At 35.8% G+C, this 12,832-nt stretch overlaps 1 protein-coding gene and 1 long non-coding RNA gene across 5 annotated transcripts in view; both read right to left on the bottom strand.

The window, feature by feature from the left end:
• Positions 1–1,204: 1,204 nt before the first annotated feature.
• LOC122006240 (LRR receptor kinase SERK2-like) overlaps positions 1,205–12,832 on the bottom strand; it is a 52,291-nt gene continuing 40,663 nt past the window's right edge. For 2 of the 4 annotated variants that reach the window (XM_042561667.1, XM_042561666.1), the window contains exons 5-12: positions 5,530–5,673; positions 5,373–5,444; positions 4,910–4,975; positions 4,753–4,823; positions 4,522–4,662; positions 3,935–4,276; positions 2,885–3,279; positions 1,205–1,748 (exon numbers count right to left, since the gene is read on the bottom strand). In XM_042561667.1, coding sequence (XP_042417601.1) covers positions 1,437–1,748; positions 2,885–3,279; positions 3,935–4,276; positions 4,522–4,662; positions 4,753–4,823; positions 4,910–4,975; positions 5,373–5,444; positions 5,530–5,673 — 1,543 coding nt within the window. In that variant the 3' untranslated portion in view covers positions 1,205–1,436. The remainder of the gene's footprint in view (positions 1,749–2,884; positions 3,280–3,934; positions 4,277–4,521; positions 4,663–4,752; positions 4,824–4,909; positions 4,976–5,372; positions 5,445–5,529; positions 5,674–12,832) is intronic. The other 2 variants (XM_042561668.1, XM_042561669.1) reach the window with 2 other exon arrangements.
• Positions 5,890–11,565, bottom strand: LOC122006242. The gene is made up of 2 exons (XR_006118659.1): positions 9,535–11,565; positions 5,890–7,138 (listed from the first exon to the last, which is right to left on the bottom strand). It is a non-coding gene; the product is annotated as an uncharacterized LOC122006242 (long non-coding RNA).

Below are 12,832 nucleotides of genomic sequence, written 5' to 3'. Positions count from 1 at the left end.
GATCGATCATCATTCTATTTGTATTTAATTTATTTATGTGATTTTATTTTTTACCTTAATTGTGCTTAGATTATCATAAATTGTGTAAAAGGTTTATCTGCAAAAAGAGAAATTTAATAAACAACATTCCGTACACAAGCCTTGGACGTAGTACCTTGAGGGTGTGAACCAAATAAATCAATAGTGTCCCTTGTCTTTGTTTATTTTTGTATTTATATTTATTATTTCTGTTGCTTAAACTAATCTGATAGGCAAGAACTAACATATCCGGTCTTTACATGATCCCCTATTGAAAATTTCACAAAAGTCATTCTTTTTAAGCTGAGCTAGAGACGATGTTAAGTGGGAATTGAGAGGTATGATGTATGTATGAAGAACACTTGGATAAAGAGACTAAACAAAAGGTGTCGCCCAACTATTCCCATGATCCAACTACTTATAGCAGCATAGGTTTATGTCTAGCACATTTATGGTCAAAATATCTTAACGCAAAGACCAAACTTAGTCCTAACAAATACTCTTTAATCACAAGATGTCTCACACCAACTTCGCATTCAAGGTCTTTAAACCTTCGACTTTTAGTTGGAAGCCTTCAATGTTTGGATTGGATGTACTAAAATGGGTCGATAGCAAATTGGAAAGCATCATATTGATTGTGAATTAATGGTCTCAAAAGGCTTTTGGGAGTTGGAAGCTTAGGATCGGAGTATATTTCGTCTTCACCTTCTAAGGTGGAACAAAATGCATAGCCCTAGTTACCTGCAACTACAGTAGATTCATAACATGGCTCACACCTGCACGGCTCCAAATTAGTAAGAACACTTGAATCCACTGATACTATTTACGACTTGGCTATTTCTAGCATCTATGTAATGTCGGATTGACTCGATCATCCAATGGCGCGTCAAACACAATAGCTTTTGCAAGGTGAGCTTGTTCCTGATCAACAATCTGCAGCAAAATGCCCCCTGACTTGGACCACCTTCTACCAATCTAAAGCGCCAAGAGGGAACGTACCCAAATCAAGTGGATTCCAGTATTTCCTTTGCATACTTCATATCCTTCAATAGTTAAACGGATAGTCCCGCCCCCAACTTGAGGTGGCAGTTCCTTGATTCAGTTTAGTTTTTAGATCAACGAAGCGCAAGATTACCTCTTTGAAAACAAAAAGATGGACAACTTTAGCATATATCTCCTCATCCAATGATTCGAAAGTGATACCATCAGCTACTTATTGATATTGAGAAATACCTACTCCAGGATATTTACACAAGTCTTCACCCTTTCCGAGTGCGAATTCAGTTGCGAAAATTGACAAACGGACATCTTGAGTTTAAACCAAATGCAAGAACCATCTCTCAAAACACAAGAGGAAAAAACAGAGTAAAAGACTTCAGCATACGAGTCTTTTTGCATCCCTACTTCATAATCTTATGTCATCTTCCACAGGACAGTTCGATCGCATCTTGGTTGTACAAAGAATCTTCTCCCCAACCAAACCTTCTCTGCATCCTTTCATATTCTTGCCTTCTGGTCACTTCTACTTGCTCCCACTCTTCCCATCTCTCAGCCAGACCCTCTCCTTCAAGCATCCGCACCACCTCAGACATGGTGGGGCGGTCCTCTGGTGATGCTTGAGTGCAAAGAAGAGCAACTTGGATCATCATTTCAACTTGACCATCATATTCATTATTGAGATTTCTGTCAACAATGTCACCCAAACGTTTCTCTCTTTGTAGCTTCTTCACCTGCATAAGAAACCAAAATATGCAGTGAAGTGGCTTAGACCACTAGTGATATTACTCCTAACTTCACCTCGAACTAGAAATAACAGTCCGCAACATTTATATGATACAAGAGGAAAAGAAGCATAACTTGTATCCAAGATCAAACTACTGAAATGATTTAGGAAAGACTGACTATACAGACAAATCCATCAATGCCTCAAGAAGTGTAAGAACCTTAATTTCCACATATCAACTTGACTAAGTTATTAGAAAGAGTTTAGCATCATATCGCACCAGTACTCTGAAACCAGACTGAACTGGCCAATTGAATTGGTTCATGAGGGAACTTTTCCCCAAGCCAGTCCGATTCAAGCCCTGAACCCTAAACCAGGAAGTACAAACCCAGAACTACATGACTAAGTTAGCCTTCTCTTCTAGTGTTACTAATGATATTTGTATTTTTTTTTTTAATTCAACAATGAGCAACTGAATTGTAGAATCCATGGCCACACCAGTTCATTGACCAGTTTAGCTTAAGAACATTGAACCATAGGACAGAGTGAATACTAGAAACTTGATGATTTGCATTCTCTTGGGCAAAAAGTAAACGCTACAATCTCAGTATAAGAACATCAAAACTCTCTAAAAACCATTGGTGATCAATCAAATAAAAGCAATTATATGCTCGAGCGGAAAAGGACAACATATAATATTGTGTATAAATCTATCAAGCAGCACGATATTGGAGCCTGCTAGAAAATATTAGCTGCCTAATCCCTTAACATCCAGCCCAAAAATCAAGTGGGCTTATATGGATAAATATAGTACAAGCCCTGCTCTCCATATACCAATGGATGGATTACATCTACGAGTAGATAATTACCTGATTTACATTTTCTAGTGATTTATACTTAATAAATGCTAAAATTAACTAGTAACAAAATTTTTAAAAATGATTAGTTGGATAGAAAAGGGAGCCTTTTAATCCAATATAACTGCACATTGCAACTTTCTATTGGAAAGAATTTTATGTGTAACCTTTGTTACATCATCAGATGACTAAATCTTAAGATGGAAAACAATATCAAATTTCTGATGCCATTAAGATATTATCGAATAAATAAATAAATTATGTTTACCAAGATAAGTATGCTCACATGGTCAAGCAATAAAACATCATCTTCTTCCTCCAAGCGAGAAAAATCTATTGCACGTTGTCCAGTGACAAGTTCAAGAAGCATAATTCCATAACCAAATACATCTGTCCTCTCAGATGATTTGCCAGTGGATAAATATTCAGGTGCTATGTGACCCATAGTTCCCCGAACTTGAGTTGTCACAGATGTCTTCCTCACATCTACCAATTTTGCTAAGCCAAAATCGCCTACTACAGCCTCAAAGTCCTCATCGAGTAAGACATTAGCAGCTTTAACATCACGGTGTATTATCTTAGGATTGCAATGTTCATGAAGGTACTCTAATCCACGTGCAGTACCTAGCGCCACCCTTTTTCTTGTTGTCCAATTCAACACTGGTTCCCCAGTTTTGAACTCTGTCCAACCATTCAACAGTATTACCATCAACAACAATTGCAGAACATAATACAACAATGTGAGCAATGGTCAGCTAAAATAGTTTATGTGTATTTTTCTTTACAAGGATATTGACATCACTCCATGAAGCATAGCATGGTAGCCAGTCCACAATTAACATTTCAAAGTAAAAACATGACTTCATATTTATCACAAGTATAAGATACATAGAAGTATAGATCAAGTACTAGATCTCATAACAAAATTCTCATTTCAATCTGGTTGCTGGAAGGTTATCAATTCCTAAAGCTGCTATGATTACTCCCATAAATCTGATTGGAATACCACGTGAAGAACTTAATGCAAGAATGCAAAGAAAAACCAAGATTAGATGGATGATTTCTTTGGCTATTTCTTAGCATGATATTTGTTACGGTCTTTGCTGACATATATGAATTAATGAAAGTCAAAAGGTATTATTAAAAGCAATTTTGATTTTTTAAAAGACATGGTGATTAAACTGAGATGAAAGGAAGTCCATGCATGGAATCCATAAATTGATAATCAAATAGTTATATTCACGCGCACAACATAATACTCCTTCTCTCTTTTATTAACTTTGCTGCCATGAGATAGATAAGCAGAGAGTAGATTACTGTGAAAACTGAAAATTACCTCGTAAACGGTATGCAACACTCAAGTTTTGCATAAAAGGATAGACAAGAAGACGCTCCTTTGGTGTTGTACAAAAGCCAATCAATCTCAGAAGATTTTTGTGGACAGCAACACTTATCATCTCTACTTCACGTAAAAATGCAGCTTCCCCACCTGGACTCTCACAATCAGTCAACCGTTTTATGGCAATTTTAGTATTATTTGGAAGCACTCCTTTGTATACTTTTCCAAAACCACCTTGTCCGAGGACATTCTTTTCACTAAATCCATCTGTTGCGATCTGTAATTCTCGATAAGCAAATCTTTTTAACTGTCCAAATGCAATTCTGCGATCATCTTCATCTGTATGTAAGGCAGTCAATCAAATAATTTTTGATAATTCATGTACTTAATTTATATTTATCAGTTCCGATTTGCAAGACTTAATCCAGTGTATGCTATTGTTTCAACAAAAAAAGACTAGTGCAAAAAATGCAGATTATGCACAAAAAAGAAATATGGCAAAGCTAATGACTAACATGAAAAACAATTACTTGACAAAAGGTCCTATCAACAACCAGAGAATTAGGTGTAAGAAGGTACTAAACCTGCAACATCAACAAATTCTTCTCGTCGATATCCCTTCCTGTGGCCCTTGCATACAAAAAATACGGCACCCGTAACAAGCAATAAAATGACAGCTCCAAAAATTCCAAGCAAAATTCCTACTTTGGAATTTTGGGATTTTCCTACCAAGACCAAATATAGTTTCTCTCAAACAGTTACCTACTGCAGATAATGGAGCCCTAAGTTCAAAAACAATTATTAAAAATGTTTACCATGAACAGGAATGGTGGAAGCACAAGGGCGTTGATAATTCATATCGCAGTTCAGATTGTTACCTGTGAAGCTGCACAATAAAAATAAATAAAAAAATTATGTATGGTTGCAAAGAGTAGAGAGCTTGCACAAAAGTTAACTCTCAATTATTCATACTTGTATCTAGCTACTTGAAAGAGCTCTTCAGGTATTTGTCCAGAAAGATGATTGAAAGCTAGACGACTGCTAATTCAATTCAATTGTAGAATGTTATGTAAAAGATAATGGCATATGTTAATAAAAATAGGATAAACACTTTAAGATTCAGTTCAAGGAAAGAAAACATTATGATATGCACTTTAAACTTTAGTTCAAGGAAAGAAAACACATGTATTGCAACTATGCCTTTTCTTTCCAATAGTGCTGAAGCCAAGCTCCAGGTCTGTTCTTTTCTTTTCATGTTGCCAAATATACAGCTATTATGCTTCTCATTAATCTACATACTGCTGGCCTTGCTTGACTGATCCTTTCATTCATGTACAAACTCTTTATGTGAATGCAGTAGGTAGTTCAAAAAGGAGAACACAATCTCTAAGATTCCTGCAGCTACAGTTACTGTCTAAGTGAGTAATAAACTTACATGTCATTTAAGGAATCAAGATTTGCGAGGGATTGAGGAATGTTTCCTGTCAGATTATTTTGGCTAAGGATCCTGATTAATGACATTAAAAAGATAAAGGTAAGTCCTGAAATCTACTTAAATGATTTAGATTAGTAAATTTTATGATCCTACTGACAAAATCTGAAGCTTAGAAAGCTTGCCAAGGGAAGCTGGTATTTCTCCACTCAGACAATTATTTTCCAAATCCAAGTTGGTCAAACTAGAGAGGTTGCCAAGCTGTTCTGGTATTCCGCCGGTTATATTGTTACCAGGCAATGACCTACACAATTACATGAAATAATCTCAGAATATCTGATTATCAAGTGAAATATTGAATGATGCCATCATCATTAACAACTCTGTAATTCAGAAAGATGTACAAGTAAAGGAAAAGTGCACATTTAGGGATAAAAGAGGCAATCATTTCCCAATTGTAGAAAGAAATAAGCACTCATATCAGTTATTCATATGTTGACAAGTTCACATCAGTTTCTTATTATACTAACAATTCCTCTACACTCCATGTTTTTTTTTTCCTTTCTTGAGATTGAAACTATCCTTAACTCCTGTTAATAGATAGTGTATGTACTTGTGTGAATGTTTGCACACATATAGGTCAGTTAGAGGAGGGTTGTGTATGGCTTCAATACTGTAAAAGGTTGTGTGTGCATATGTAATGCCATATACACATGATTCTGTAGAGTGAGTTGGCATGTTGACTTCATAGCTAAGAATAGCTTTTGTTGTTGTTATGGTTAATTAATATGTTGTTGTTATGGTTAATTAATACGAAGGGGAGCCTTGGCGCAACGATAAAGTTGTTGTCATGTGACCAAAAGGTCACGAGTTTGAATCCTGGAAACAACCTCTAGCAAAAAGCAGGGTAAGGCTGCATACAATGGATCCTTCCCCGGGACCCCGCATGGCGGGAGTTTCGTGCACCGAGCTGCCCTTTTATGGTTAATTAATACAAGTTTGAGAAGCTCTCATGTATAGCCGATGTTTTCTTGGTCTCCAATAGTAAGCATTCGGTACTCACCATCCAATCAGTCTTAGAGAAGTCAATCTTGCCATCATCATTTTGCGAACCATCAACACAAATTACAAAAAACATTCAGTCGCAATAGGATAAACATGTGAAGTCGCATTATGCAAAATGTTGTTATGGTACAATATTTCTGGAGCATGAATCCAATGCCAATTCTGAAAGAAAAATTATTAGTATAAACAAAAAATATGTTGAAGTATCTATTGTCTTATATCATCAACATGATTTATGTTATTTTGTGGTTTGCAAAAAAGATTGAAGCAGGATTATATCATTTCTCATTTTCAAGTTTGAACTCTCTGTCCAAACTACTAAGTACCAAAAATTTTGGGTCCCATGACTCCCATCAAAACAACAATAAGCCATGATGCCCCAACTTTGTGGCTACTACGAGCCATTGAGCTTTATCGGGGGTTTTAGAAGAAGCTATGTGTCCACAGTTAACTTACCAGTGATTAGATTTAGAAGAGTAATATAAAGTAAATCATATTCTGTCCATCTAATGTCTCGATATTACCAATTTGTCACAGTAACAATTATATTCTACAATTAGATATTCTTGGAACACAAAAAATGATGCTGCACTACTTGACAAGCCAATCACGCTGACGGTGGTTATTCCATGCAGAATGTAGTTTAACACCATATCAAAACTCTGCCAATGTCATCAACTTCACTTAGCAGGAGATGAAGTGACCTACACGTCAGGGAAGATGAAGTCAACGGAAGAAATTGGAGAAATCAACCTCCTCTGATACCATGTAGAAAGGTGGAGACAATAATTATTTTTTCAATAATAAACATAATACACTTTTATAGATACAATGGATCTATCAATCCTAATAAATCATGGAAGAAAAAAAATATTATCCTACCAAACATACAAAACTAAAACATTCTATCAATCAATTAAAATCCTATTAGATCGAATAGATCGATGCCAAATCAAATAGATTGAAACCAGTTGATTTTAATTGATACTAATTAATTCACTAAATAAATCTACACTCCCCATCAAGCTTGACTGTAAATGTTGATAAGGCCAAGCTTGCTGACAAGAAATTCATGGGTTCGTTCCAATAGTCCTTTTGTGAGTAAGTCAGATGAGAAGTAGGGAAGTATTCAACATTGAAACTACCTTCTTCCAATTCTTCCTTGATGAAATTGAAGATTAACACAAATGATATAGGCAGCCAAATATGTGGTGTAAGAATACATTTTTTGTAGATATATTTAACATAGTACAACCCTACACTATATATACAAATTTTATTTCCATGTATTCACAATCCTAGCCATAATTAGTAGACACACCATAAGGAATAAAGTATCAATTAAATATTCTTATATTAATTGAATATATTATTTCCTTTTCTACGCTCCCCTTCAAGTTGGAGTAAAGATATCTATCATGATATCTATCATTCCCAACTTGCAAATGAAATCTTTGAACTTGGGTCTGAAATGACTCTTTGTTAAGGCATCGACAATCTATCATTTAGATGTAACAAAAGGCATACAAATTATTCCTCCTTCGAGCTTTTCTTTGATGAAATGAGTGTCGACTTCTATATGCTTTGTACGATCATGTTGTACTGGATTATTCACAATGCTAATTGCTGACTTATTGTCACAGAATAGCTTCATTGGCACTTCCCAATTTAACTTCAGCTCTTCAAGTACTAACTTTAGCTATAGTAACTCACATACACCATTCGCCATAGCTCTGAGCTCAACTTCTGCACTACTACAAGCCACAACAGTTTGTTTTTTACTTCTCCATGATACAAGATTATCCTATAGAAAAATACAATACTCTGAAGTAGACCTCCTGTCAGAAATAGAACCTGCCCAATCTGCATCTGTAAATGCCTCTATGCTTCTCTAGTTGTTCTTTCGAAACAATAAACCTTTTCCTGGAGAGCTCTTTAAATATCTCAAAATCTTGTAGATAGCATCCATGTGTTCCTCGTGCGGTGAATGCATAAATTGACTAACCGCACTGACAGCAAAAGTAATATCAGGTCTTGTATAAGAAAGGTATATAGGTTTACCTACAAGACGTTGATATCTTTCTTTCTCAATGTTGGCTCCTTTAGATATTTCATTTAGCATTTGATTTGGGTCCATGGGTATATCACTAGGCCTGCATCCACTCATTCCTATTTCCTTTAGTAGATCTAGAATATATTTTCTTTGGGATACATAGATTCCCTTGATCTAGCAGCTTCCCTTCCCAGGAAATATCTCAAGAGTCTCAAAACTTTTATCTCAAATTCCAAGGCAAGACAACCTTTCAAACGCGTTATTTCATCTTCATCATTTCCTGTGAGAATTATGTGATCAACCTACACAATCAAGATTGTCATCTTTCCTTCTCTTTCTCTGGTATGCTTCACAAACATGGTGTGATTGGATTGCCCCTGAATATAACCTTGCTTCTTTACAGATTTCAAGAATTTTTCAAACCAAGCTCATGGTGACTGTTTTAATCCATACAAAAACTTCTTTAATCAACAGATTTTTCCCTAAATTATTTTTCGAACCCTGGAGTTGAATCCATGAACACTTCTTCCAATTTTTCATTCAGGAATGCATTTTTTACATCCATCTGATATAGGGGCCAATCAAGATTTGCAGCCAAGGAAAGCAGTATTCTGACCGTATTCAGTTTTGTGACTGGCGCAAAGGTCTCCTATAGTCAATTCCATATGTTTGTGTAAAACCCTTAGCTACAAGTCTTGCTTTAAAATGTTCCAATGATCCATCTGAATTAAGTTTCACAGTAAATAAATATCCATTTGCATCCCGCTGTACATTTTCCCTCTGGTAAGGGCATTATTTCGCATGTTCCACTTTGGTTAAGTGCATTCATCTCCTCAAGGACAGCTTTCTTCCATTTTGGAACACTTGGAGCCTCCTGTATAGTCTTAGGAACATTCACACTTTATAACTAAGCAATAAGACTTGAGTAAAATGTAGATAAATTTTTACAAGACACATGATTTGAGAGTGGGTGTTGAGTGCAAGTTCTAACACCTTTCCTAAGTGCAATACAAAGTTCTAATGACATAGAGGAGTTGTGTACAATACCTGGATTTAGATTCAAATAAGTCTGAACTTCAGGTTCAGATGTTTGGTCGTGTGGAGTTGTGGAGTCTTGCTTACTTTGGGGTCGTCTCTTTTTGTAAACTTGCCCAAACTATTTATCATCATCAACTCGTACTCGAGTATCAAGATTCTGCTCTGACACTACATGAGGTGTATCAATTATGGTACTAAATTCAAAATTTGAATTTCCTTCTACATTCTCTGATTCTAAATCAAACAACGAGTCTTCCAACTTACTCCCCCTAAAGGAGAGTGCTAAAAAAATTTTAGATTCAAAGAATGTAGCATCCATAGACACAAAAAAAAGTTTTTGGAATGGGTTCAAAATATTTATACGCCTTCTGGGTAGGGGAATATCCTAGAAATACACATTTGACAGCACGAGGGTCTAGTTTATCACGATTATGATGATGCATGTGGGCAAAGGCTACACAACCAAACACTCTCAGAATATAAGTGAGACATGGGAAAATAATTTTTAAAAACAATTAAGGGTGGTTCGAAGTTCAACACTATTGAAGGCATTCTATTAATCAAATACATAGCAGCGGGAATAGCTTTCCCCCCATAAGTATTTAGGTACATTGGTAGTGAACATGAGTGACCTAGCTACTTCTAGAAGGTGTCTATTCTTCCTTTCTGCTACCCCATTCTGTTGTGGTGTTTGAGTGCAACTACTGTGATGAAATATACCATCTTGTTGAAACAATTAACCTAGAATTTTATTAAAATATTCTGTCCCGTTATCCCTTCTGAATACTTGAATTTTCTCATGAATTGTGTTTCAATCATCATGAAAATTTTTTTGAAAACTTGTCCAGCTTCTAATTTATCAAGTAAATACACCCAACTTAAACGAGTGTGATCATTAATAGAAGTGATAAACCATCATTTTTTTTGAAAGAGTTGTTTTGAATGGTCCAATAAGGGCAAAAGGTTTCGATGATTGATATGGATGAACAGGAAAAGATGCACGATGATGCTTTGCAAACTGACAAATATCATATTGAAAATCAGAAAGTGTATTGTCAAATAACTTCGGAAACAAATGCTTCAAATGATAAAAATTATGGTGTCCTAATCTACGATGCCACATAATTATATCATCGCTACTAGAACTAGAGTTTGATATGATATTGGATTGCTAGGCTTGTCTACATAAGTGACTTCCTCAAAGTAATAAAGGACTTAGCACTGCCAATCGTCCTCCCCGAGTCCAAATCCTGAAGTACACAAGAATTTGAGGAAAACTTAACTAAACACTTTAAATCACGAGTTAATTTGCTAATAGAAATCAAATTAGAAGAAAGATTTGGAACATGTAAAACATTTTGGAGAGTCAAGGTTTGAGAGATGACAATAGACCCTTTTCCAGCAATAGCAGATAAAGAACCATCAGCTATTTTAATTTTTTGATTTCCAGCACTAGAGATATAGGAATGGAACAACCTGGAGGATCCCATCATGTGATTAGTAGCACCTGAATCTATTATCCAAGGACATATAGATATGGTTGAAGCATTGAAACAAGCAGATTGCAAGCTGTGCTATTGAACAAGATGGAGTAGATTGTGAAAAGGTGTGGATTGAAAAAGCATATACAGTTGTTTTATTTGTTCCTTACTGAAAGAGGTTGTCCCCGAGGATTTTTCAGCATTGTTTTGTGCTTCCAATCCAGATTGACAAGCCCTTGAACCTCAACTGCCTTTTTGTTTGAAAGATTTTGGTTTCCAGTTAGGTAGCTTGCCATGTAAGTCCCAACATGTTTCTGTAGTATGCCAGGGCTTTTTACAATGTTCTCACACAATTTCTACCATTCTTGGCTGTCGGTTTAGAGGTGCAGTAGAAAAACTTTTGCTTAACAGGGCTGAGTTTTCTGAAATAGGTAGTGTCTTCTCACTCAACATGATTTTCCTTCTGCCTTCTTCCCTCCTTATTTCAGCAAGCACTTCACTTAATGATGGCAAAGGATTTCTGCCCAGAATTCTTCCCCTAACTTCATCCAATTCATGGTTAAGCCCGCTAAAAACACAAACTCGGTCACTTTCCATACACTTGTGACACTTCATGCTATCATTTTGCACTCTCATTTATCATCATAGCATAAGTCTAGCTCTTGCCACAGCCCTTTCATTTCATTATAGTACTCTATGGCAGTTTTTTCTCCTTGTCTAAATTGTCAGAGTCTAGTCTTCAAATCAAATATCTGAGATGAGTTCTCCAAATCAGAGTAAGTTTCACGAACAGTCTCCCATACCTCTTTCGCAGTGGGTAGGAATAAATGTCCTTCCAATTGAAGGTTCCATTGAGTTGACGAGCCACGCAATTACCATGGAGTTCTCAGATTTCTAGCTTTTCCACTTTAGATCGTCTTTGTCTGGCCGTCAGGTAACCCAAACGCCCTTTTTCGTCGATTACAAACTTGATTGGTTGTGCCCACTCCAAGTAATTTTTGCCATTCAATTTGTGAATGGTCAATTGAATTGAGGAGCTTTCGAATCCAGCAATATTCGTAGGAAATATGTTTTGATGTTATAGCACCTTCTCATGCCTGAAGACATTGTATTTTGGTCCTCGTTCAATTTGGATATGCTCGTCTCCTTTTTCCCGTTTAATTTTCAGTAGGTATGCAGAAGCCTAGGCTCTGATACCATGAAGATTAACACAAATGATATAGGAAGCCAAATATGTGGTGTAAGAATACTTTTTTTTGTATATATATTTAACATAGTACAATCCTACACTATATATACAAATTTTATTTCCATGTATTCACAATCCTAGCTATAATTAGTAGACACACCATAAGAATAAAATATCAATCAAATATTCTTATATTAATTGAATATATTATTTCCTTTTCTACCGAAATGTCTAGCAACTTACCATGTTTGATTTTATCATGATGAACAAGATTATGAGCTATGCTGATGGTTGATTTATTGTCATAAAAAAAACTTCATAGGGCTTTCAAGATTTATTTTCAGCTCTTTCATAACTCTTTTAATCCAAATTAGTTCACACACTCCATAAGTCATAGCTCGATATTCTGCCTCTGCATTGCTTCTTGCCACTGTCAATTTTTGCTCTGTCATGTTACTAAATTCCCCCAAACTAACGTACAATATCCGGCCCAATCATTAGTCTTTGCAAAAAAAAAAACCCTCCCAGGAGTTGATTTTAAATATCTCAGAATTCTATAGACTGCAGTGAGATGACCTTGACACGGTAAATGCATATATTGGCTTACTAGAATCAATGAAAAGAAATATAAGGCGAG

The sequence above is a fragment of the Zingiber officinale genome, chromosome 7B, assembly GCF_018446385.1.
Source record: "Zingiber officinale cultivar Zhangliang chromosome 7B, Zo_v1.1, whole genome shotgun sequence".
NCBI lineage: Eukaryota > Viridiplantae > Streptophyta > Magnoliopsida > Zingiberales > Zingiberaceae > Zingiber > Zingiber officinale.
The sequence above is the reverse complement of the archived record's forward strand: the minus strand, read 5'-3'. Positions and strand labels throughout refer to the sequence as shown.